General features: G+C 40.4%; 2 protein-coding genes across 2 annotated transcripts in view; both read right to left on the bottom strand.

The window, feature by feature from the left end:
• Window positions 1–13,404, bottom strand: part of LOC136692768 (espin-like protein) — a 39,058-nt gene extending 25,654 nt beyond the window's left edge. The window contains exons 1-3 of the mRNA XM_066666439.1: window positions 13,111–13,404; window positions 4,730–4,920; window positions 512–698 (exon numbers count right to left, since the gene is read on the bottom strand). Of these exons, the coding sequence (XP_066522536.1) occupies window positions 512–698; window positions 4,730–4,920; window positions 13,111–13,404 (672 nt within the window). The remainder of the gene's footprint in view (window positions 1–511; window positions 699–4,729; window positions 4,921–13,110) is intronic.
• A 1,137-nt stretch (window positions 13,405–14,541) lies between these two features.
• On the bottom strand, window positions 14,542–27,788 carry scly (selenocysteine lyase). The gene is made up of 13 exons (XM_066665938.1): window positions 27,647–27,788; window positions 26,948–27,063; window positions 24,578–24,687; window positions 24,391–24,491; window positions 24,076–24,262; window positions 21,285–21,412; window positions 17,703–17,852; window positions 17,494–17,600; window positions 16,843–16,879; window positions 16,193–16,276; window positions 15,952–16,054; window positions 15,474–15,549; window positions 14,542–14,946 (listed from the first exon to the last, which is right to left on the bottom strand). The coding sequence occupies exons 2-13, from the start codon at window positions 27,061–27,063 to the stop codon at window positions 14,793–14,795; spliced, it is 1,353 nt and encodes a 450-aa protein (XP_066522035.1). The 5' UTR covers window positions 27,647–27,788; the 3' UTR covers window positions 14,542–14,792.
• Window positions 27,789–27,935: the final 147 nt, after the last annotated feature.

Raw genomic sequence — 27,935 nt, forward strand, 5'->3', positions numbered from 1 at the left:
TCCTGCCTTGCACCCATTGATTCCGGGCAGTCTCTGGACCCACCTCAACCCTGAACTGGATAAGCGGTGTGTGTGTGCATATATATATATATATATACACAGTTTATGATATGCTTTTCTAACAATATATATATATATATATTAATTCATTATTGTAATAATATATTAATTCATTTATTCATGAATCCAGGGTGAATTCAATTCAGGGTCACGGTTGGTCTGGAGCCTACCTGGAATCACTTTATTATCTGAATAATAAATAATGCAAAATATAATGCTTGTGTGATGTTAGGGTCATTGTTATTTTCTGTTGCTTAAACAGTCCAGAACATCCATATGCTTTGCCACCAATTATATCTAAAATGAATACCATCATATGGCCTTTTGTCCAGCTTTAAACATGCCGTCACTTTTATCAATAAAAAATTGTGACCATTTTTTCTTCTTTATTGTACATGAGAACGATTCATTCGAGTTCAGCTTATTGGAAATACTTTGCATGCTGTCTCACCAGCCAGATGACTAGAGACTGATGACCCATATGAGCAGCTGCATGAAGAGGTGTCATGCCATCCTGAGCTGCAAGATGAACATCAGCTCCACAATCCGTCACCAAGTACTCTACCACATGCAGGTGATTCTCTTGACAGGCAAGATACAGTGGAGTAGCCCCAATGAGAGTCTGCTGGTTCACACATCTGCAAAAATAAATCGGATTTGTCAACACAAACACAAGGTTCTGAACGATGTCTTTAAGGCACAAAGTCCTATGTGTGTGTGTGCATTAGTAATACATTAATGCAAAATGTTAAATTCATTCATTGTCTGTAAGCGCTTATCCAGTTCAGGGTAGCAGTGGGTCCAGAGCCTACCCAGAATCATTGGGCGCAAGGCAGGAACACACCCTGGAGGAGGTGCCAGTCCTTCACAGGGCAACACACACACATTTTTGAGTTGAAGGTACGCACACAGACACGGGGAGAACCCACCAAACTCCTCACAGTCACCCTGAGCAGGACGTGAACCCACAACCTCAGGTCCCTGGAGCTGTGACTGCGACACTACCTGCTACAACACCGTGCCGCCATGCATAATTGTAATATGAAAATAACAAATACATCCACAGTGGTATGTGAATATATTGTTCAAGCACCATTTGTCCTGTGTGTGTGTGTGCATTAGTAATACATTAATGCATAAAATTAAAAATAATAATGATAATATGACATACATTATATATATTATTGTAATACGAAAATAACAAATACGTCCACAGTAGTATGTGATTATTTTGGCCAGCACCACTTGCAGAAATCCAAAATAAATTCCTCTACTCCCAGGCCATTATTATTATTTGCTCATTCTTTTAAATGTGCTCACTTCATTCACCCTTCACTTGGCCCCTTCACCCAACTGCTCTAACTTTTTTCCTTTCTCTGCACTGCCACATCACACGTGTGTTTAACCAGGCAAACCATGTGGCTAGCAATATGAGAACAACTTTTGATCCAATCATAATTCTGCCATATGTGAAAGAAATCATCAGATTATGATACACAAACAATCATGATACACATACTTTGTGAACCTAAACATGAGATCATGATTCTTACTGAGGCTTAAATACAGCCCCCAGAAAGTGCTTTTCCAAGAGTATCGCAGCTGCTTCAATGGGACTATAGCTAAGCACTGAGAATTAAACTCTGCTAAACTAATCAGTGTCTTCTTTATTAATCATCTTGGGTTTATTTAAAGTTCAAGGGATCTCCTGGTTGTTTGGAGGCCTTGTCATATTTAGCCACAACCTGAGGCCTGCAAGTTTTAACACACCACTCACAAGCAAATCTCTATTACTACTTATCTTCTGGTTATTATACTGCCTACAGAGAATCACATAATTAGTGTTAACAATATACTAATTAGAAACACAACTGTTCAAAGACATTAGAAGTCTGTGGTTTATTTCTCAGTGGATCTCACTCAACAGTCATCACCATGTTCAAAGGCATAATACAGAAAATGGATCATACTGCAGGTCTTTGTATATGCTGTACCTCAAGTTTGGATCTTGAGGTAAAGTATCGGTAGCAAGCAGTTAGACTGCTCCATGTGTGTGTGTTTGTGTGAGCAATCCCGTGTGACTGGCTGCAGCCTTCATTTATTATACACAGAGTAATTATTTTTACTCACACAAAGAGTGCCACATTTAAAACTTTGTTGACAAAAGTAAAGATGCACATTCATTCATTACCATCTCAGCTGATATGGTTATGCCACTTAAGCATAAATAATCTGTACATCCACTGTAGCAGGAACTGACGAGTTAAAATGTTGATAAGTTTACACTCACAAGAATGTGATGATGCCTTGTTAAGATGACTTTAAATATCTGACCTACACCATTTTACTAGCTCACCAAACCATTAGTCTGGGTCTATCCTTTGAGCACTTTGTGAAGCTCAGAACATAATGAAATTCAGATATGTTGGTATATTTTGAAATATCTGTGATTTGTTTATACTTTTGAACCTATATTTTCCTGATTAAAGCACAAAGAAAAAGAATCCATTGTTTTCACTGACCACTTTAATTGTATTTTGTAAATCGAAACAAATTTTGCTTGCAACACACCCCAGAAAAGTGGACACAGAGGCAAGTTTACCACTGTCACACACCACATTTCCTTTTAACTATAGTTTGGGACCTGATGATATTAATTGTTGCAGATCTGCAAGAGGAGTTTTTACACATTTTTACTGGATACAAGACTTCAGCGGCCACACTATTGTATCACACACAGAATAAGGCCTTGTCTTCCTGAAATAACCATGGACTTCTTGGCAAAGCTGGTGCCTTGGTGACAGCGTGTCTTCCTATAAAAATCTTATATATTCCTCCACATCAGTGGCATCTTTACAAATTTGCAAATTACCCATGCCATGGGCAATGATGCACCCCAAAACATTAGAAATGTTGGTTTTTGCACCTTTCACCGATAATATTCAATACTTTTTTCATCTTTGGCAAGGAGAAACCAATGTCATTTTTTCCCTAAAATATTGCTGAAATGTGGACTCATCTGACCACAGCAAACATTTCTATTGTTTCGACTAGAGCATCTGAAATGGGCTTGGACCCTGAGAGCTCGTCTGCATATTGACATAATTTTTTGGCACTACTCTCTGTTATATAAAGGGTTAAGAAAAAAACTTCTTGTTTTTATTGCATTTTACAAGATGTCACAACCTTTCTTTAAACAGAGTTGTCATTTTTGTGAATGGAATAAATGTTAATCAAGGTAATTAGCAGCAAAGGTATACTTGATGTCTGAACTATTCCATTTTTTGGTAGTTTTTGGAGCTCTGAAGTCATTGTTTTAACAAGTCACTAATCTGTTACCTAAAATACCTAAAAGGCAGGAACACCCTGGAGGTGGCACCAGTCTTTTCATGGTATTATATTACGTTATATTTATTATCCTTTTCTCCCAAGAAACAAAATACAGAACAGCCAATTTAATATGCAGAGGTAAACAGAGCTGCACACGTTTAATCATGAAGCAGAGAATGCACAATGTGTTCCCTTCTTCTAGATTTGCAGATCAGGGCATGACACACTGTGCCAACGCCTTATTTCCTGTTACAACACTTGGGGATCACACTTTCTGCTGGACACCTGAGTTCCCCTATGAGTAATGAGATCATGATGGCCACAAGAAACAGAGGTTAAATGACCTACCTCTCTTTTCTAAATGGCCCTGAGGTTTCATTAAATGTTACAGAGGCCCAGAACACCAAGATAAATTATAACAGCATGATAAACACTGCTGTTTGATTAAGGTATTAGTCTTGTTTAATTGAAATCTCTTCATATTAAAAAGATCACTAAGCTATACATGTACGATAGTAGCAATTAGGTGGATCATGACAAGCCTACACTGCTGAGCATGTGCAATAAAGCATAAGGTTTCTGTGAGGATTTTGCTTTCACAGTAGATAAACATTATAAAGCTAAAAGTTGTTGGATAATTTCAACTGGGGCACAAAATGCACACCAAATCATCTTGAAGGTGTTATATCGCTCAAGAGAATGCAGTTACACTGCTCTACAGCCCAGTAATGGGAGGGATTTATAGCCCTCTAACTGGGCTTGATGACTAAGTTCACATGCACCTGTGAAAATACACAAACTGTGTATGCACAATTGAAAAATAATTCACTAACTACAAGAGGTGTCCACAAAATTTTGGACATATAGTGTAAAGCATAATTATAAGCCAGTTTTTGTTACAGATATATATTTGTTGGTGTGTTCTCCCTGTGTTTGCGTGGGTTTCCTGCGGGTGCTCCGGTTTCCTCCCATGCTCCAAAAACACACGTTGGTAGGTGGATTGGCAACTCAAAGTGTCCGTAGGTGTGAGTGTGTGAGTGAATGTGTGAGTGTGTGTGTTGCCCTGTGAAGGACTGGCGCCCCCTCCAGTGTGTGTTCCCGCTTTGCGCCCAGCAGGTAGTGTCGCTGTCGCACAGCTACAGGGATCTGAGTTTGTGGGTTCGAGTCCTGCTCCTGAACGTCTGTGAGGTGTTTGGTGTGTTCTCCCCATGTCCGCCTGGGTTTGTTCCGGTTTCTTCCCACAATCCAAAAACACATATTGGTAGGTGGACTGAATGCCTGCAAAGTGTCTTTGTCTTAGATAAGTGTGTGCTGGGGTCTTGTGTGTGTAGTCTCCTACCCTGGGGCATGGTCAATCAGAACTTTCAGGCAGGTAAGGTCACCCCTGGCAGCAGCATAGTGGGCAGGAAGAGCCCCACAGTCAGTCTCCTGCTCAGCACTGGCCTCAAAGGCCAGCAGCCACCTTACCACTTCCTCTCTTCCGAAACGGGCAGCAAGATGGAGTGCAGTGGTCCCTGCCAAATCTTGCTCCTGAAAATAATACATAAAGAAATTTGTTTACATTTAGATACAGATAAAAGTTTGATGTCACTGTGCCTTATGACATTATTGTATTGTAAATCCAACATTTATTAGAAACATATAGCCTAATAAGGTGCATGAGTCAGAGAATATACCCAGCATTAATTTCCAGTCAAAGCAAACCTGCAGTAATATCTATTCATATTCAGTAGATATTTCTGAGAAAAGAATCACCTGAAAGAAGTTACATATCAAAGGATAATGATTGAGCGGGATTTTTAACGGGTGGCACGGTGGTACAGCAGGTAGTGTCGCAGTCCCACGGGTCCTGGAGGTTGTGGGTTTGATTCCTGCTCCAGGTGTCTGTCTGTGAGGAGTTTGATGTGTTCTCCCTGTGTCCGCATGGGTTTACTCCCACAGTCCAAAAACACACGTTGGTTGGTGGATGTTTGACTCAAAAGTGTCCGTAGGTGTGAGTGTGTGAGTGAATGTGTGTGTGTTGCCCTGTGAAGGACTGGCGCCCCCTCCAGGGTGTATTCCTGCCTTGCACCCAATGATTCCAGGTAGGCTCTGGACCCACCGTGACCCTGAACTGGATAAGCAGTTACAGTTAATGAATGAATGAGGATTTTTAACATTCATGACCTAGGAGCACCAAATCTGTCAAATAAATATCTTACAGCTTAACACTGTTAAAGTTCACATATATGAAACAGGTTATCTGGGGGGAAAATCCTCAGAAAAAAGTCAGAAGAAAATTGTGTAGCAGCAGGTGTCATGCCCTAAAGACATTAATGAGAACTGTGAAAAGTTTAAAAATTAAAAAGACAGAATTTCCCAAAACACAAACAAAGAAGCTACGGGTGTTCTAGAACACACACTCAGACCAACTCCCATTCTGACTAGAAATTAAATACAGGGTGAGTGAAAAGTGTCAGGACCACTGGCGATTATAGGGCCTTTATGGCCCCCCTAAATTGGGCGAGAATCTCCTCACACATGACGACAAATCGGCACGTAATGTAAACACTAATTTTATAGTCAGACGCTTTGAGGAAAAAGTTTCTCTGGTGCGGCACGATTCGGACTACGCATGTGCAGACCTTAACATGTGTGACTTAAAGCCGCAGAGTGTAGCGTTACTATCCGTCCCGTATTTGGACACTAAAAGATGCTTTTCAATTTGAACCGATACAGTGGTCACACTATTCAGGCCTCATTCGAAACGAAACTCGTGAGGGCTGGGCGAACAGAGAGCACCTTCGCAATCTTTGCAAGGTCGCATACTTTCTGCGGTTTCATTTTGCCTGTCGCGCACCCTCCTCTACTGCAGATGCTCTGAGAATTGCTCCCCAGATTCGTCCATGTTTGTGTTATGACACACCTCTTTTGTACTGACCAATGAAAAGCTTTGTCTTGTGGCGTTTATGCCATGAGTTTGTGCAGCTTCAGTGTGCACAGCATGGTGAGCGAAGCCTCGGCACGACGTATGTGATTGGTCATTTTCTACTAAATTACATTATATTTTTCGCTGAAGCCAGATGAACGTCGTCTCCGCAAGAAGTATGCAGAGGCCTTTGTGGCGATGGTTTACGGCAGAAATACACAGCTCTCTCTCAGCCAGAGAGGGGCAGATTTTCCACGGCTCCTAAACAGAGAACGCACTTTTCATTGGTCATCACTGTGTTTAGCCAATCAGCAGCCGGAGTTATCTGTCCATCATTTAGTGCTGCAGCCAATGGAGTCACAGTCCCTCCTTCAGGGGGTTGTTTTGCGGCGGCGCTGAGAGCAGCAGGTCAGAGCTGAAAAAACTAGGAACTTCAGCTCTGCTGTTAGATTGAATTTATATTAGCACCGTGTCCTAGAGGAACTACATTTCAATCCCCTACATTTCACATGTCACAGATTAATTTTTGAGTCAAAGTAATTCTTTATACATAAAAGTCACATTAGATAATTTCATACAGATTAACAATAACATTAACAAACTATTATTACAGTGTAAGACAAATGAGTCCTCAGTAAGCAATGAATTCAATGACATTTTGACTAGACATATGACAATGTAATGAGGACGAGACCCCTTTTAGACCCTTAGACCAATAAGATTCTTTCACTTCAAATCTAATTGTAATGAACAAATTAAAATAATACAGTATTTGCAAAATACATGGACAGGTTCTGCATTGCCATTGTTCAAAACGGCTACAGACAGGCACTGAGAGTGTTGGTGACAGTTGGCTTAATAAATGTTTGACAACAAAAATGCTATAATCTGATTTACTACAGTCGAATAGGATTTACAAGTTCATACTGGTCCCCCGGCCCTTGCATTACTTATTTTGATTTCAGCAAGTTGGCAACCCTAGCAGAGACTGATCTGCCTGATTTGGACTGCGCATGTGTAGACCTATATAGCTTATAGCAGCAGAGACCATTTTCCAAAGCAGAGGGAGCTTTTTCTTGAAGAGTGGGGTAACTTTAAACACACATAAATATAAGTTAGTCATTCCTCACAGTCCTTTACAGTTTTAAACAACACCGGCAAAAGTGTGTTTATTTACAGCTGAATATATCAGTGTAGATTTTTTAAGGTAGTGTTCTGTTTAAAAAAAAAAGATAAATAATGATGTGGGACACACATGCCGTGAAAGCAAAAATGGCTGTGACTATTTACAATTGTCCTCAAAGAAGAAATTAATAAAAAATATCAGAGCTATCATCAGAGTGTACACAAGCATGATGTTCTGCGCATTTAAAGTCCAAATTGGGCAGCAGCCCAAATCTTTTTCAATGGATTTATTTAATTTCACCAGCTAAATGTATTTAAAAAGAGAAACAAAGAAGAATTAAACATAGTAAAATAAATGTTTTGTAAAGTAAAATGTTTTGTTGAAACTGTTTATATAATTGTGCTTTGGTAGTTATAATTAGGATAATTAATTTTGAGCATATTAAATATTTTATATATGGTGTTAGGCGTTTACATTTTAAACCACCACAAAGACATTTAAAGCTGATAATTTGTTCGTATTTCTATGAAACATGAGAAATATAGAATTCAGATTATGCAAAACTGTAAATTGTGAAATTGTAACTGAAAACTGTATAAATAAAATGTTGAATAACACTGATTGCATATTTTGCTTCTTAAGGCTTGCAAAGGACCATAAGCAATCTGCCCCTCTAACATAACCACTGGCCCTAGACTGCCTCCCCAGTTGAAATGGTCTAGAACCGCCACTGCTCAGGGCATCTTTTGTTTCAGATGCAAAAGGGAAAATGACATATCTGAATACCCCAGCAAGCAATGGGGGAGGGGGCCTATCTTTTAGGCTAAGTCCGGAACATGGCCGCCATCTTGAAAGCTGCCTTATTGGATCAAGGGTAAGTTTTTCCAATGGGAATGTGGCCATGTAGTATATCCAAAAAAGATTTGTCTCAGAATTCGATTGCAGCAATCAGAATTACAGTATCTATTTTGGTTCAAAAGTTATTAACACAGAAATTTGCAACACAAACCAGGAACATTCTCAGTGATGTACAGTTATTTGACATGTTAAATGTGTTGTTCCTGGTGCTGAACACAGAGCTGTAAGCACTGGATCCAATCATTATGAACTTGCATGAGTATCTCTGAAGAGATGTTGTCAAAAGCCTCAACAATGCGGTGCTGAAGGTGCTGTTTGTTGCAGATATTCTCAGCATACCCTATTTGTTTTAGATGAACCCAGAGATAAAAGTCGAGTGGTGAGAGGTCAGGTGATCTGGGCATCCATTCCACAGGACCACAACAGCCAATCCAATGGCCAAGGAATTGAATATTCAGCTGCTAATGAACACCTACTCCATAGTGTGGTGGATCCCCATCCTGTTGGAAATAGGCAACAGGGAGAAATGCCATCTTCAGTCTCAATGGATGGGAACACTGTTTGAGCATTGTCAGAGCTGAGAATTTAGGGTCTGGTCCATGAAAATGGGCCCAATTACATGAGTGCCCAATATTCCACACCACATCATATTCTTCACATCACATATGCCTTTGGTGTCTGCCATCCAGTGAGGGTTTTTCTTCCCTCAAGTACCTCACGTTTTGGCGGTGGACCTCATCACAGAACGCCCAGTGCAAAAGAGGGATCCTGATGTTGTTGGTCTAACGCCCAGGTGCAGAATTCGACACTCTTGAAATGGTGCCACTTATAGGAATGAAGAATCTGTACAAGGGATGACTGGCTGACACCACATTCTGCATCACATGTTGCGTCATGGACTTCTCGCAAAGGCTGCCAAAACCTTTGTTGAGGTTTCGTCGTCTGTAGTGGTCTTCGAATGACCACTACACGGCTTGTCATCAACAGTCCCGGTTTCACGGAATTTGGCTATGAGGGATGCAAAAATGCTGTGTGAAATTGGTGGTCTTTTTGGGAGTTTCATGTGATTTTCCCTTTCGTTTTATCCAATGTCTTGAGATCCTGGGTTCATTCCACACCTCTGTGAGGTGTTTGGTGTGCTCTCCCAGTGTCTGTGTGGGTCACCTCTTGATGCTCCAGCTTTTTCCCACAGTCCAAAATCACATGTTGGTACATGAAATGGCTGTATTAACTTGCCTAGAGGTGTGAGTGCATGAGTGATTGGGGTGAGTTTGGGATGCACTGTGACTGTCCTATTTCTACCTTGTGCCCAATGAATCCATGTTGGTTTCTGCCCCACCATGACCCTGACCAGGATGAAACAGTTACAGAAGATGAGTGAGGGGGCGGTCATTCTGTTTTGTATTCCAATATTTATGCTTTCATGTGATCCGCGAGAAAAAGACAAACTTGAAAATACATTCAGATACAAAGAGATCATTTGCTGAGGTCACCACAAAACACCATCACCACCATAGCAACTGCTTGTAGTGTGCATTCACTGACACATTTCTGCAAACCAAATCACTAAACTGGCCATCTCTGCACTACTCCACCAATGTAATCAAATTAGGGCAACCTTATTTATTTGATCATGTAGAGGAAATGTTCATATGGTCATCAATTATTCAAGCCACATGCAATTTTGACCTCAAGTTGGCATGCACGATAGGGAGGAAAGGGGGGGGGGAGTAAAACCTCACCCTCATCCCTGTGATAAATGCCAGCAAGACCACCAACTTAGAATAATGTTATCACTTTAGTGAATGATAACAAGGCAGTTAAACATGTGCTTTAATGCAACCCAGCTGGCCATAAATTTGATCAAGGGGTTGCTGAGGTTAAGAGGGCTGGTTTGCATTAGTGTGAGAGAGGGCTGTGGTGGGGTCCCAGGGGGCTGCTCCAGTAAACAGCTCTAGAGTTAGAGGGTAGAGTGAGAACCCTCCACCCATCTGCTCCTGATTAGAGTGGTCATGCAACACTACTGGACAAAGAGCATGGAAAGAGAGGGAGAAAGTCATGTAACCACACCTTTTATACTGTCTTTCTCAGCTGCCCTTAACCACCCCTCAGCTTATGTAGAGACATACACTAAAAACAGGTGGAAAAGACCTTTAAATTTTTCTTTATCATGAGCTCACTAATAATGCCCTGCATTTTAATTAGAAACATATTACATCACCATTTTATAATTTAATATTGTTTTTCATATGTGCAAATATTGCATGCTCAAGTTACACAAGTTCAAGGTAAACCTACATTCACACTGAAAGAACATCAGCAAGATTTATGTTTGAATTCTGTTATAGACAGATAGATCACTTTATTAATCCCTGTGGGAACTTGACATATTGCAGTAGTTGCAACACAGCAGATAAAAACTCACAATATATATATAAATGTTAAAAAAAACTGCCAGAACTACAGAAAAATATAATTTGAATCTCTTGTACAAAGTGCAAGAATGGTAGTGTTTGTTCACAGTATACAGCATAAACAGGTAGTGTCAGTGCAATGTAAACATTCAGTGAGAAATATGTATACATGCTTTATATGTACAAATGGTGAGTGCAGTTGACAATGATAGTAGAGAGGATATTAATGGACAATGTACAATTATCTAGTACTCAATACCACCCAATAATGTCCAGACACAGAGAAGAAGAGTTGTACAGTGTGATTGCAGTTGGTACAAACGATCTCCTGTACTGTTACTTACTACAGCAGATCTGAACGAGTCTCTTGCTAAACGTGCTCTGCTGTCTGACTAGTAGATTATGCAGTGGGTGTGAAGGATAACCATAAGTGTGTTAATTGTTCTTCTTTCCACCATCACCCCAGAACTGTTCAGAGAGCACCCCAGGACTGAGCCAGCCTTCCTAAACAAGACCAACAAACTGATTGTGTCTCCACCTCTGATGATTCCTTCGCAACAAACAGCTGCAAAGAAGACAGCGCTTGCAACAACAAACTGGACATCATCAGCATTTTGCTGCACACATTAAAGGATCCACGCTTCCTTTAAGTCTGCAAACCCACTTCCTGTACACAGCCTATGTGCTGGCCTTCCAGTCCAGTTTGTTGTCAAAGATGACACCTGTTTAACATCCTGACCCTTGAGAGCCAGACGGATTGTGTAATTTTTGTTCCAGAAAGTTCCTAAAAGCAAAATGTTCATGCTGGGCACACATTGCTGCTTTGCTCATTTGCATCAAGTATCATCCTGCTTGGGGGCACACACTCCAATTATTTAAAACTTGCCTAATTTTAAAAAGAAGAAAGACCCATTTTATGTGTATATACGCACATTTTTTATAGTTACATTTATATAGCGCCTTTTTAGAACCTAGAGGTTGGTTTACAATCAACACTGCAAAGAACACAGTTCCATTAAACACTCAACACACACACTGGCAATGAGTGGCAGCCAAACACGAACAGAGTACACTCAACCAGGAACGACCGCCCACCTGTAGGACTGCATTGGGCACTAGGGGGTTCACCAAGGATAGCATACACAGAACACAGTCAGCCATAGCTAAATCTGCATGTGAGAGTTCACACCTGTGGACACGGAGCTGGAGCACGAGGGGAGCGTGAGGCACATAGACTCAGTTGTTGGAACATATTCGGTAGTGAGCTGTATTTGGCTTTAGTAATTTTCCTTTTAACTTAGGTCAGTATTTTCAGTTATTCTTGTAAAACATTTAGTACAAGAACATTGTGTAGCCATTTAAATAATTAAGCACTTTTACTCGACTTTTGTAACTGAACCAGTTAAAGATGACAATGCCATTTTTGCGGCGCAGGAACTCCCTAAAGATCTTTAATCTTTAACAGCCATAGGGGGCTTGTGGCAATATGCACTACATGGAAAATTTCTCCCACAGTTAACAGCATTTTGTTGCCTCACTTGTACCGAGCAACAAAAAAGTTGAATCTGTCTTGGATAAATGTTTTGACCGGGAACATGACTCTAAATATAGATTTTTAAGTTCACTTTATAACGTATTGTTTAATTTCATCTCAAAGACTTTCATTTTATAGTTCTATAATTAAAGCTTACAAATATTAACCAAATTACCTTCAGGGAACACAACTGGATTTAAACCACTGTTGTACATTTAAAGTACCATTTCTTTTGACAGTGTACTACTACTGCAATTGCTACCAATTATTAATATATATTAAATAATAATTCATTATTAAAACTATGTTTTTTTTCATATACTCTTGAGAATCTGTGATTTGATGGCATTCAGCCAAGAACATTGAAGCAAAGATGTTAGATGATTAGTTCTGGATCACAAAAGCCATTCCAACTTATCTAAAAGGATGGAGCTTCAGCATTCCAGAGAACAGTTGCTCAGAGGCTTTATACCGCTCTAACCATCCTTAGGCTCATGCACAACTGCTCCAGCACATCCTTGTGCATTTTATGCTTGGATATGAAGATTATATATGGTATAAAGTATGCATGTTCACAATTGCCACATATTAATGTAGCTGAATTCAGCAATTGGAAGAGACAGTTACAGTTCTAACACCCATTACCATATGAAGTATTTCTGGTATAGTGATAAAATGCAGTTATGTACTCAAAGGGGAGAGAATGTTTTGGAAACAATTCAATCAAGCAAGCATTAAAAAAAAGTATCTGTCCATTTTAAAAATTAGGGGAAAAAATCGGGTGAAGTGTCATTTCCAAATAACTAAACTTAATGGTGGTTCAACTTTAATATCAGTTCATTCACCTACAGACCCCAGGGAGCCTCTGAACATCTCTCACCTGTACACTGCATCCTGCATTCTGCACCAGCCACTGCAATTCCAGCATGTGTCCAGTAGCAGCTGCATCATGGATAGGTGTGGCTCCATTCTGGGCCTTGCTATTAGCTGCCAACCCAGCCTCTGTCACCAGGAAACAAAGACAGTCCAGCTGACCACAGCGAGCCGCATGGTGGACAGGCCCCGCCCCTTGAGCATCCGTAATGGCCTCTGTTAGATGCCCAGCTGTGGCCAATTCCTTCAGACTGGCAATGTCCCCTACACTGGCAGCAGCTATGGCCTTATGGAGTACCATCCTGCTCCTGCCTGTCTTCACCAACACTGGCTGGCTGTGTCCTGTCTAAAGAGGAGCTACCTTTACCACACACACACACACTAGCATGACCAGTGAAATCTGACACCATAGACGCTGCCATCTGGCAGACAGCCGAAGCTGTGTGTTTGTGTGTGCGTGTGTGTGTGTGTGTTGGTTTTTGATCAATCATTTGCAGGTTTTGAAAACCAATATCATTATTTGTTTGGAATTTGGAAATTTATGTTAAAAATTTATGTTAAAAACATCATCTATAGTGGACACCTTATTTCACACACTGTGCGCAAAGTCAATTAATAGGCTAAAAATATGAAAGAAACTCATGCTAAAACATTTGCAAAGGCCATATAATCAACAAATCACCTAATTTGTCCAAGATGACCACATTTTTCCACATTAATCTGAGAGTGTGGACAGGAGCAGGTCAGGCTCAGTGAGCTGTAAAGGTAATGAAAGAAGCCCAACAAGGGCACAATAGCACAGACGCTCACGGCCCGACACAGCCTTTGTCCTCAGACAGGCACATGCCACCATACACGGCTGAACTGAGCAACACACCTGGCGGAAACTTGAGTAACAGTATAGCCCGAGTCAGAAGACGCGTGAGGACTGGCATATGAAGGAACAGAGAAGCTTAACTCTGCGATTTACAACTCATTTTAAATATTCATGCTCCTCAGAATAGCCAAAGTTGTGTCATCTACAAAGAGAACAAGAGATTAGACATGCAGCTCAGTTGAAGCTTGTGGTATTTAATGATGAGTGAACAGCTCAACATAGTGATATTAAAACTTCTCAAATCCCTTGGCAACACCACACTTTTGGTTTACAGCATTGTTAATGCATACTTCAGCGCAATTCACAACAGCTATTATGGTTTTGATACAATACCTTCCCATCTTAGCTCCCATAAGACTTTAAAGCCTATTATGTACACATTAAGAATATATATTACTTAATAAACATAAATAATTCAACAAATTTCAAACCATACACCTCTGTAATGTAACAGCACCCTAAATAATAAAATAAAAAAATTAAATAGTGCATTAGGTAAAATAATTGCAGCCCATGAATTAAATACAACAAAAGCCCCCCCCCCCCCCCCCCCCCCCCCAAAAAAAAAAAAAAACAGTTTTAAAATTTTAAATAACTAACCCATTTAAAATAATCTACTTGACATTTGGCCACAGAGTAACATTTGACTACGGTACTTATACCGTACTTACAGTACAAAGTTATATTGCTTCACCTTGTATATATTTACTGTCCTTCAAAACATAGCTGAAAGCAACAAGAGTAAATGCAAAAAGACTACACTTAGTCGTGCAAAAGCATCCAAACCACAAAGGTGTGCTACAGAAGTGGCACTAGTTCATCTGCTCCAGTTCCTCCATGGTGTCTCTCAGGTCCTCCACTACAATGTCCACATCTTGCTGAGTTGTAGTTCTGCCCACACTAATTCGCAGAGCGTTCACTGCCACATGGTAAGGGATCCCACAGTTCAGAAGTATAGGTGAAGGCCTACATGAAGGACACATCAAAAGGCACATACAGACGTGACATAAACAACACTCAAAACATTACATAAACTTACTTCTTAAGTCCAGCTTATTACATTGTAGACGAACAAATCATATGTTAACATGAAAATCACAGTGATTATTTAACATTTTGGAATTTTGTGTGTGGGGCGTGGCAGCTATTGTGCTTTGCTACACAGGTATGAAATTTGTATGAAATATTTTATGTTTCACCTGGGTGTACAAGATCAGTTGTTTGGGTAGATTGTCAACCTCGATTAAGTAGGATTTTCTAACTTTAGAAAAGTAATTTTAAGACAATACTGTTGGTAAATGAATATAGGAGTGCTTCTGTAACTGTAAAATCTTATCTTGATCTTGTCAAATATTCAGTTAGGAAAACAAGCCCCCAAGTTTCTGTTTAGCTAGCTTGGTACCAGATTGCATTAAAAAAGAAATAAATACCACAACCCAAAAGGCTAAGTCACAATTTCACGAAACGTTTGAATGCAATTCCTGACAACTTACTGATCTCCTCGATCTGAGTGGCAGGCAGCACCCACACTGGCAAGTAACCTCTTGCAGGTGGACAGCACTCTATGACCTATGGCAAAGGGAGGTCAGATCAATTATTCAATGCAGCTATTGTGTTTAACAAATGGTAGAGTTCAAAAAACTGCCCCACTTTTTTCAGCACATGAGAAAAATCTCATTTACTAAATATATTTGTTTGTTTATATATATATATATATATATATATATATATATATATATATATATATATATATAAAAACCGGATTAATAGGAAATTAAATTTGATATACGATCAAATTGAGTTACGGGCTTGGTCACAACAATTAAAAAAAAAAAAGTCGTAAGTCAAGGGTCAAGGTATATGTACATACACAAGGTATATATATGTATATATAAAATATATTTATAAAAATATAAATATATATTTTTTTCTAAATGAATTATTATTATGATGAAGGCTGAATATACTCACCTTTTAGTCCTTGACCCACAATAGAGACATTACATGTGTTGGGAAGTGTGTCTGTGCCAGGGAAGTGACTGTTAAAACGAATTTTGTCTTTTCCAAACACAGCCTAGCAACAGAACAGATATTGAAAAAATAAATAATAATAATAATAAACCACATAAATCCCAATTTTACTGGAAATGAATACAACATAGAAGGTTGGGGGGTATACAGTTTCAAATGACAATTTATACTTAGGACTAACAAGTAGCTTTTGCTCCAGATAGAGTTTGATTTTCAGGAGACAAGCTTCATACTCTGCCAGGTTTGCAGTCACCAACTCTGCAGCCTTTGCCAAAGAAAAGAGATATAAAACACAGATGTAAGCAGATAAAAGTGGCCCAAATTCAATCCATTTCTTCATGACATAGATGTGTCGTTTGCATGGCTGTACGAACAGCAAAAGCCACATAGAATCTGACTTTTAAAAATCAGATTTGGGTCACTTTCATATATGGTATTGAGATCAGATCAATATCTGATCTGTGGCAATGGGACTTTGTCTGAACGGCCAGATTGGAATTTACGTGACTTTAACGTCACTCACACAGCGGAGAGAGAGCTCCATACTATGGTCCAAAGCACTTTTGTTTTAATTTGGTGTGTGTAGGACAGGGAAATTTCCTGGTCAAAGCATTTTCGTTTTGTAAAATATATTGTGAAACTTCTTAATCCAGGTTTCATAGGTGTCACATATGAAAAACAGATCCTATTTTTATTTTTACCTTCTGTGTGAACTTAGCCATCATCTCAATTTTATCAGAAGCACTGTTCACTAACCCTTACTCTGCCACTCACAGTATTTATTAAAATCAGTTGGCATCAAAACAGGTAAATGTTAAATGCATTGCTTACCTTCCCCAGACCAGCAATCATTGCCGTGTTTTCTGTCCTAAGGAAGAAAAAAAAAAGGTGAAAACAATTACAGTTTTATCATCAGTGCTCAAATGCATTTTTTGTTTTGTTCAGTAATTTATTATAAATATACATACCAACCCTGGCAGACATTACAAATAAAACTGCACTTACTAGTTCACCTAGAATTTTTTTTACCTTGTGGCAAATAAATAAATAAGAAATATGACAGAACACACTTTTTGGTCAAAGCCTGAACATCCTGGCTTATTAAAACATACATCAAATAAAGTGAACTAAATGCTCTGTATTAATGGCATATTTTTCTCCATATAAAGTAGAGGTAACATCGTAATTTCCATTTGTACAACACAGAGGTTCCAAAAGTGAGGCGTGCGTTGTAACAAATTTACAGTGGGTTAAAGGGAAGCAGCCATATAACTCCATAATTTCTTCCTCAACACTGAATTATTCCAGATTCCATACTTACATAACTGCTATTAATTCAGAGAATTAGTTTGAAATGTGTTCCATGAAGCCTAGATGTTCAGCTATTATAATATTTGTGTTTCATATTTGAAATTTGTTTATTTGCCACGGTCAGTTTTAGTACCATACACAACAGTGCCAGGTAATATAGCCATGTAATACCCTGGTCTGAAGTTACGCTCTTGTCCTCCACCAAATAGCATAGGGTAAACAGGAGTTGTTGTTTCAGGACCATTTGCGTACAAGGCACCAATTCGAGGAGCATAAAACTGGAATGCACAAAAAACAGGTAAAATTATCCATGTGAATAAAAAGAAGACATTAATAAGTCAGTATGGGGCAGTGAGGTCTTTCCACCTCCCACTGTTTACCTTGTGCCCAACTATTGTAAGGTAATCCACTCCCAGGTCTTGTGCATCAACCTTGATCTTCCCAATGGCCTGAGCTGCATCAGTGTGCAGCAGAATTCTGGATGATGACCGGTTTGCTGCCCTCACCTTCTGACAAATTTCCCTGATGGGCTGAATACAAAGAGAAAACACAGGCATGTTAACGTCTGGCCTGAATAGCATTTTACAAGCTTCAAATAACTGTTCAAAAACACTAACAAATATTCATAGCCTATAAACTGCTACTCCATTCTAAAAAAAATAAAAATATTTAACATTTTAATTAACTTTTCTTAGTTCATTCATTCTTCAGTTTCATACTTTACACACACACAAACACCCAACACATGGGAGAATATATCATTACTGTCTAATTAAAAGCAGGCAACTCCTAAAATAGTAACTTTACAGGAGAAGGAATACATTTTTTTTAACTTTCAATGGAAGAAATTTTGAAGCATTTCTATTAGTCCATTCATCATTAAATTGTCACACAGTGAAGGAGAGCTTTGTTCAAATGATGTAGTGAACTAAAACTCAACAAAAAAGAGATAAGTATTCTTAGACAGTGACAATATGCTCATTAAACAGTCAAAACTGCAGACAAGTCTTCCCTCTAGCATTAAAATGAAGCTTCCTAATTAAGCAATATTACCCACTTCAGAGTGCTGTTATACTGAATATCAATATGGCTGAAGCTCACTTGCAGTTCTGATACTGCAGTATGATTGGCTGAGAGACGTTACATTGCAGAAGAGCCACAATCCGCTTGTTAAGTCGTTACGCATTGACCTTGTGAAAAGCCATGACTGAGTCTAAATCGTTACTCAGTATGGTCAGCTTAGTGATTTTGTTGATACATTATGTGACTTTTCAGACCTTCCGGTGACTTAATAAAAAAATAAAGACTAGCACCACCCTTCCTGGATTGAGGCCTTGTCATGGCAGAAGGGCTTTTGTGGTCTAATGACTTCCAGGGCTATGTCGTCGGAGCTGTTAGCTCCCAGTAGGGTCTCCCATGGCGAACAGGTCTGGAGTGAAGATCCAGGCAAACACAATCCAAGAAGTAACCCTATGAACACAACAATTAGAACAAAGTGTGCCTTGGCTGGGAGAAGTTTACCGGGACCTACCCCTGGAGCCAGGCCTGGGGGTAGTGTCTGATGGTGAACGCCTGGTGGCCGGGCAGCCCACGTGACTCGGCTGGGCTCAGCCTAAAAAGACAACATGGGAAGATCATGTGGGCCCACAACCTGCAAGATCCAGAATAGGGGTGCTTTGGGCACAGAGCAGGGGCGAAGGAGCCCCTGGTGCCATGGAGCCTGGCATCAGGAACTGGTTCTTGGCACATGGAACGTAACCTCATTCGGGGAAGGAGCCAGAGCTGGTGTGTGAGGTTGGGAGATACCAGCTAGATATAGTTGGGCTCACCTCTACACACAGTGTGGGCTCCGGAACCAAACTCCTTGATAGGGGTTGGTCTATCTCCTACTCAGGAGTAGTAGTGGGTGAGAGGCGCAGAGAGGGTGCAGGGATGCTCACAAGTCCCCACCTGGCGGCTGTGCTGTTGGAGTTTGTCCCGGTAAACAAGAGGGTCGCCTCAATGCAGCTTCGGGTTGCAGAGAGGAAAACTTTGACTATTGTGTGTGCATATACATCGAACAGCAGCTCACCTTCTTGGAGGTAGCGAGTGGAGTGCTAGAGAGGATTCCATGCACTGACTCTATTGTCTTGCTGGGGCAAGTTCAAAAGCTTGTCAGTGCCTGTTATGGTGACAACCCAAGAACACGTTGGTGGACACCAGGGTTGAAGGAAGCTGTCAAGCGGAAGTTGGCTTTTCGAGCTTGGTTGGCTGAGCATCTGACATGGGTGCCTCCTGAACGCCTCCCACTGGAGGTATACCAGGCACGACATACTAGAAGGAGGCCCCCGGGGTAGACCTAGGACATGCTGGAGGGATTATATCTCCTGGCTGGCCTGGGAACGCCTGAGGATCCCCCAGGAGGAGCTGGTGGAAGTTGCAGGGGTCAGTGATGTCTGGGATTCTTTGCTCACCCTGTTGCCACTGCGACCCTGAAAATGATTAAGCGGAAAATTTTATGATGACTAGCTCCATATTTAGCTATTTTCTGTACAAATCTTAGCTACTTCTTATGGTAGATTATCGCCAGTAGCACAACTCTTTAAAACAATGGGACTGACTGTTAGCGTAAGACACGACTCCCTCTGCAGCCCCTCAGTTCCCAGAGATGGAGTAGTGGGAGACAGCTCTCCTTGCGTGGCTTCTCAGCTCCCAGAGGCAGAATTGCAGGAAACAGTTCTCTCTGCCCCCAGAAATGGAGCAGCACAGTCAGTCCGCACGGCAGCTGACACACATCAGAATGAGCTGCATATGTACATATTGTGCTGCCAAAGACACGTTTGCTTCTTTTTACGTTTAAGTTCCTTTTTCTGGACTCCTGAACCGAGATCACATAATTGACTGAGACATTCAGCTTTATTCAAACAATAAACACATCTTATGAATGTTTGACAAGGGACCAAAGCGCGACCGGACCCTGAGTGGCGTCACATTTAACAAGCAGATAATGCCACTCTGATCGAAGCTCCTCAGATATTACTCCACAAAATACATGTAAACTAGCAATGACGCCAGCACTTCCAAGAGTTCCTTGTGGTGGGGTGCGCTGACCTTTTTAACAAACAGAGAACCGGTTAAGTTTGAGTCCACGCACCTTGTTTTGAACAGTGTAAAGAGTTATGGTGCAGTGGACACGTTATCCTCTTTCTGTTTTGTAAATCCAAGTAAGTCACATCAGTTTGGTTTCTGTGTTCAACTCGAGTCGAGACACATTTATTTTCTCCACTGCCCTCATTCACCAGCTCAGCAGAACGGCTCTGGAGCCATACTCCAAAATGCTCAGTTTTAACTTAAACAGAGAACACTAGGTATCATTTAGTGTATAAATTATCACTATGAACTGAACCTGGCTGTAAACAATGGTTAAACCATGACGTTTTTATTGACTCTATATGTATAACTCTGGCTCTGGTGCTGTACTTATTTAGACAGAGAGCAACTTGGAATAAGTTGACCTTGGTTCCATTAAAACTGTTGTAAACACAAACCGGCCCACTGGATTAAAAAATCCTGAAAGGAACCAATTCAAGATCTAGAGTTTGTTGAGAAGTGTAAAAAGGAATGTGAGATGGAATGGAACAATTTTACCATGTGGAAGGTTGATAAACTATTTTTAGTCATAATAATAAATGGCAATAACAAACTGTGGTATAATCGCAATAATCCACTCATGATATAACTAGAGATTTTGACTCAAGTGTACTGATATTCACTGCAGAATACCAATGTCAATTTGTAATTTATGTAGAGTTAGACATCCCAGTGCTTTTACAGTCTATGTCAGCACTCACAATACCTGTTTTCCAATCAAATCACTTGTTGGAACTGTCATATAGTACTAAAACACTAAAACCAAAATATGAAAGGACTTATTACACATTAGAAATAGTCAGCATTAAAGATTGCTATCGTAGTTTTCTTACCATAATGACACCTGTCTCATTGTTTGCCAGCATGACTGATACCAGGCAGGTGTTGGGACGCATTGCTGCCATCACATCCTCCACTTCCACCCGGCCTGTCAGCTTGGAAACGGGCAAAAAAGTGACATCTACAACAAAAAACCCATTAAAGCAGAATCAGAGCAATTGTGAAATTCCTTAATCAGTTAAATTCTGTATCACAGCCAAAAATATACTTATTAGTTTCATTGTAATTACTGAATAATTCATAGTCGCATTAGAGGTATGAACAACTACATCATAAGCATAGTGTGGAATTAAACCAATACAAACAATTTCTCACTCACAAACACGACCGGCTCTCAGGGCTTCCACTAACACACAGTCTTTTTCTCTGACACACACACCTCTCTCCTTTTCTCTCCCTCACAACGACTGATATTTACATTGATAGCTAACGGCTCTCTGGGCCTCAGCTGATGTTGAGTCGGGGAAATGCATTATCAAAAAAAATTATGATAAAACATGATTAACCCCATATATCGTTCAAAATATTCACTGGATTGTGTTGTTACATCCATAAAGTGTAACTTTGGTGGTGCTCTAGCTGTTATAACCACATCAACCGACAGAAAAGCTCTTCTAACCAGAATCAATATCCAACGCTAAAAGTGAGCTAATCCAGTTAAAAAGTTGCAGGCGCAAGCATTCGCCCTAGTCAGTAACTCTCAAAATCCTTATTATAACACAGTCCTCAACAAAGCTTGGGTTCCATCGACACAAAGTATAACTAGCCATTTCATCCGCACAGCAACCAGAGAAAAGCACTTATTACCAAAATCAATGTCTAATGTGAAAAAGTGAGCTAATCCGACAAACTCACTGCACAGTAACCTTCAAAAGCTTGATTATAACATTTTCGTCAACAAATCTTATCACTAACTAACACAACAACACATGAAGTAAGTTCTAATGCAAGTAACGTACTACTCATATCTGTTTCAGCTCACTGTACTGTGTAAATTCAGTGCGGTGTTAACTCTTGTACAGTCTCTTTCAGAAGTTGCTTAGTGCAGTAAACCAGCAATGAACCCAGCGTAGTAGCCACAGAGGCTCTATACTCTCTATTACAGCTCAGTGGAACAAAACAATCATTTAGAAGCTGTAATTTTAAGGTAGAAATACTAAATTACATTTACATGCATACACAAACATGCAGCATATTCTGTGTTGTAAAGAAGTGTATGCGTATACTATACACTATATATATATAGTATATAGGGCGGGGGGTGGGGGGGGATATTCAAGTATATGTGTGTGTGTGTGTGTATATATCACACTCGAATATTTCGGATTATCAAATCAATTGTAATATTAGACCAACATAACCAGGACAACGCAGGATAAATATCTGAAGCACACTAGAAAGTCAAAAGTCCTGACTGGATGCTTTAGCAAAACAATGAATGAGCAGTTCATGTTTGAAGACCCTCTGATGTTGCCGAATTAAAATAATTCTGCAAATATGAGTGAGAAAAACTTCCTCTACAGTGATGTAAAGTTTTCAACACTGCATCATTTCAGTTGTTACTGCCTAGGGGAGTACAACCATTTATTAGGTTTAGAGGGGTAATACTTTTTTCACATGGGTGAAATGTTTTGAAAAAAACTTAACATCTTAATAAATCATGACAGTAATAAGCCTTACTAAATGGTTAGGTAATGTCACAACCATTAAGTAATTATAATAAAGAGCTAGTATTAACTAGCGTTCTTTTGGGATTTTATAAAATCCTAAAATAATGTTTGTACCTTTCTGTCTCTTAATGTTTTGTGATTTACTTAACTGATTAGCAGTGCTTATTACTGTTTTATTACTTAAATTAAATGTACCCTTACTGTAAATTGTTACCTAAATCTTTACATTTAATAAAAAACTTAATTCATTCATTGTCTGTAACCGCTTTTCCAGTTCAGGGTCGCGGTGGGTCCGGAGCCTACCTGGAATCATTGGGCGCAAGTCGGAAATACACCCTAAAGTGGGCGCCAGTCTTTCACAGTGTGACACACACACATTCAATCACATGCTCACACCTATGAACAATTTTGAGTTGCCAATCCACCTACCAACGTGTGTTTTTGGACTGTGGGTGGAAACCGGAGCACACGGAGGAAACACATGCAGACAAGGAGAACAAACCAAACTCCTCACAGACAGTCACCTGGAGCGGGACTCGAACCCACAAACCCAGGACCCTGGAGCTGTGTGACTGCGACACTACCTGCTGCACCACCAGGCTGAAGTTATTGTAATTGAAGTTTCATTCAAAGGAACATTCAAAGGAATGTTAAAATCCAATAATTAAGGTAATGATATGCAAATAACATATATAATTCATAATACGCTCATCTCAAACATTGTCAGGTTCTTAATTTCAATTACACTTTGCCTTGGTCACCCGGAGTGGGACTTGAACCCAGAACCTCCAGGTCCCCGGATCTATGTGACTGCGACACTACCTGATTCACCACAGTGCCACACTCAATAAAAGACTGATCAGTTAAATTCAGGATTTTGTGTTCATTTCTCTACTTATTATGTTACTATCTGATCCAATAAAGCATGACAAACATGCAAAATAAAAAAAAAAGAAAACATAAAATGGGGCAAATACATTTTCCACAACAGGGTACATATACCCCAGTGAGAGTTCTAAAAATACTCTACTATAATTAGGAGAACTAAAATGCATTTGCTTAAGAATTTCAGATCTAATGGGAGTGATCATTTGAATCCAAAATAATTCAATACCTGCTCTGCCGGTTTTTGACAGGTGTTCAGCTGTGAGTTTGATGGAGTCATGCTCTACATTGGAGGTGATGATGTGAGGGAGGACTTTGTTGCCGTTCAGTTGGCGGTTCTCCTCCCTGCCTCCCTCAGCTACAACTCTGCTCTTCCAAAAATGTTCCAGCGCTGAATGGAACACCATATTATTAGCCTGAAGAACATTGTGAGGACAACAGGTGTTAGAGAGTGAAATGACTTTAACTCATCTTTAATGAATAAAAAATAAAATAAATAAAAGAACCTAACTGAAGCTTAAATAAATACTGCAGCAGGTCTTACCTCAGTGCCACCAGAGGTAAATATGATATCTGTTGCCCTTCCACCAACCATTTTCGCTATGCTATCTCTGGCCTGGTTAATGATGTCTTTGGCTTTCAGACCTGGAGAAAGACTGTAGTATATAGGTGAATCTGTTCTTCAAGGGGAACAATAAGTCCAGTGTATCCAGGAAATCAGTCTGAAATACCTGGCAGATACGTGCTGCTAGGATTACCCCAAGCATCACTTAAAGCATCTGTAATCGCTCTGATCACCTCAGGTTCCATTGGTGTGGTGGCATTGTAGTCCATGTAGATTCTGGTTGAAAACCAAAACGGTAATGTTCAGATACATCTGACACATCTACCACTTTATTAGAAGCTTCTAATTTGCAAGTCCATCTTGCCAGTATAAACATCCTATCATTATTCATCCTGAAACAGTCTAGCTTTTAAGACACTAAAACACAAGTTAATAATAATAGAGTTAAACATATAGATCAACAAGCTATAAAACAGCTGCCTATAAACAACTATCAATGCATTTCTGAAAGAATGGCTAGCATTAACTAACTAGCATTAGTCTAAGTGAAGCCTAACAAAGCTAATATGGTTTCTTCAAAATCCAACACAAAATGCCACTTTTAATGGCTACAGCAGTCTCAGAATTATTCCACACCCCAAACAAATTACCTCATAATAAAATAAAGGCACCGAATGATCCTAAAAATACATTTTGAAGCACAATTCATCAAGTTCTGAGATGAAGGAACACTGGGTACACTACCTGGACGTAGCAGAAAGTGGAAGCTATCACCAGCTGCCACCAGATTCTTGAGGACACGGGTGGTCAAAAACCTTCAAGTGGCTGCAAAAGACGTGCAGCAAGATTTGGTGGGAGCAGGTACTGAGGTTTCAGTTTGCATAATAAGGCGTATACTAAAGGTTAAAGGTCTCCATGTCTGGACACGGGACACAGGACACGGAGCACAAGAATATTAGGCTCCAATAATATTAAAACCATATCAGAACTTCTTATGTCTCGGTTATCGGATTCTGTTCTGTGGAGTGATGAAACATAAGTGGAATTTTCAGGCCTATGGATCAGCGATTTAACTGTAGTTCCACTACATACAATGTACACAGTGAAACGAAACAATATTTCTCCAGGACCAAGGTGTGACACAGAACATCTCACACAAGACTTAAGTGCACAACAGCAAACATGTGCAACAACACAAGGCAAGTAATAACAAAAGACATGTGCAACAACGTAAGACAAGGAACAATACTGCAAGACAACAGTAAACACTGAAGAATTTGCACAGCCTGTATGCCTTGGTATGAAGTGAAGAGTGCGTGCATGTGTGCATGATCATCCATATGCTGAATACATCTACATTTTCAGCATACGCTGAAATGAACATCCTGCCTACACTGAAGTATGGCGGTGGCTTTGTGATATTCTGGTGCTGCTTTGCTTCCTCTGGCACTGGAGACCAGCAGTTTGTGGAAGGCAAGATGTATTCAATCAAATATCAGGATATCCCAAAAGAAAACATCATGGTTTTTATGAGGACGCTTAAGGTTTAGCACCATTAGAGCTTGCAACAGGTCAATGATCCCAAGCATACCTCAAAGTCCACCAAGGTTTGGATTCAGAATTGGTCCTGAAAGAAAGACCGTCTTTAATTTGATTTGAAGATGGCGGTGGGCGGCACGGTGGTGCAGCAGGTAGTGTCGCAGTCACATAGCTCCAGAGACCTGGAGGTTGTGGGTTCGATTCCCGCTCCGGGTGACTGTCTGTGAGGAGTTTGGTGTGTTCTCCCCGTGTCCGTGTGGGTTTCCTCTGGGTGCTCCGATTTCCTCCCACAGTCCAAAAACACACATCAGTAGGTGGATTGGAGACTCAAAAGTGTCCATAGGTGTGAGTGAAGGTGTGTGTGGTGCCCTGTGAAGGACTGGTGCACCCTCCAGGGTGTATTCCCACCTTGTGCCCAATGATTCCAGGTAGGCTCTGGACCCACCGTGACCCTGAACTGGATAAGCGGTTACAGATAATGAATGAATGAATGAATGAAGAATGTGGCCTCAGCACGATACTCAAATTTTAAACTGGCGGTCACTGCCCATGAGGAAAGAGCTAAGATTCCTCAGCAAAGGTGCCAGAAGCTGATGTCCTGCTCTGCATCACGTTTGCAGATGGACATAGGGAAAGGGGTCTCGACTAAGTGCTAAAGATGCATGTCATGAAGGGGATGAATAATTCTGAGAATGCAGTAGTCATTAAAAGTGGCAATTTGTGTTGAAACAAAAAGAAGTGTGTTCCTAAATGGCCTGTCTGTATATAAGGGAATTTCCCCACGTCTTAAAAATATTCTGCTCCAACAAACATAAGAAGAGTTAAAAGCAAGGTTCCTGGATCACTGTATATAGTAACACACTGTAGCTATTGTGCTCTTTATTCAGCACGGCATGACAACAGACAGTAGATGTTTCAAGCTTTAAAACAGGAAGTAAGAAGGCAGGTTCCTGATCTAGTAAATGTATGAAAAAATATTGAGGAATTAGACACTCACCTCTCTACAGCATCTACAGCAGGCCCAGCCACATTCTCCAAGTCTCCCACAGGCTGTGAGACATTGTCCCATGAAGTTTGATCCAGACCTACTGAAGAAGCAGCCTTCTCTGACATCTAAAGTTAGACAACACATAAACACATTTTCACCCAGTCATGGGCTGTATCTGACATGGCTCCCTACTTTCTACTTATAGTAGTACAATACTCTACATCTCAAAATAATGACTCCACCCAATGGAGCTAGTTTGGATTTGTCCACGTGTGCAAGAGTATGTACCCTTTGAATAGAAGTAATAATTTCATAACAAACATAGGAGCATGTCTTGAGCCATTTGATGTTCAGTTTTGATTCACTAGCATGTTGGTCGAGCATCGCAACGGGGTATATATCACTACAAGCACTTCTTTTAACCACGTTTCCTTATTTCCCTGCACCTACACGAACTAAACTATCATTTATTGATTCTCGTGCCTCTTATTGCCACCGTAATGGTAAAAGATCCTTCTTTTTATGTTTTATCTTGTCTAAACCTGGACCGGGAATCCCATGAGTGGGCAGCTTTGCCGGATTTAGTTTCTGATCCTCCCTCGTGGCGGGCGCCATAATAAAAACAGAGAGCATCACATTGAAAACACAATATTTCAGTTCGATTAAAACACAGATATAGAGACGGGGAGAGCTCCTGGGGTCACTCACATTTACAGCACTGTCTCTGGTCAATCATTCACTTCTCCACTTCAGCTCTCACACAAAGCCTCGACATGCAGGAAGCGTTAGAACACATTCACACACACACTCAGGCTCATCTAACTGCTAGACCGTCCACAAAGCTCACACAGCGCCGCCCAGCGGAGAGCGTGAGGACTACACCGGGCTGAGCAGCCTCGAGCAGCAAGTTCAACTCCACCTCCCCCACCCCCCCCACCCCCACCCAACAGGGGAGTGTCCCAATACACCAATAACATACACTCCACACTCACGCAAA

The sequence above is a fragment of the Hoplias malabaricus genome, chromosome 3, assembly GCF_029633855.1.
Source record: "Hoplias malabaricus isolate fHopMal1 chromosome 3, fHopMal1.hap1, whole genome shotgun sequence".
Taxonomy (NCBI): domain Eukaryota; kingdom Metazoa; phylum Chordata; class Actinopteri; order Characiformes; family Erythrinidae; genus Hoplias; species Hoplias malabaricus.

What these genes read in the sequence shown, in the direction of transcription:
- scly (XM_066665938.1), bottom strand. Translation starts at nt 27,063, where the DNA reads ATGTCAGAGAAGGCTGCTTCTTCAGTAGGTCTGGATCAAACTTCATGG. An exon ending in GCTGTAGATGCTGTAGAGAG is followed by an intron (nt 24,688 to 26,947) that starts GTGAGTGTCTAA and finishes GTTTTCAACCAG; the next exon opens with AATCTACATGGACTACAATG. An exon ending in TGATTGCTGGTCTGGGGAAG is followed by an intron (nt 16,277 to 16,842) that starts GTAAGCAATGCA and finishes TCTTTGGCAAAG; the next exon opens with GCTGCAGAGTTGGTGACTGC.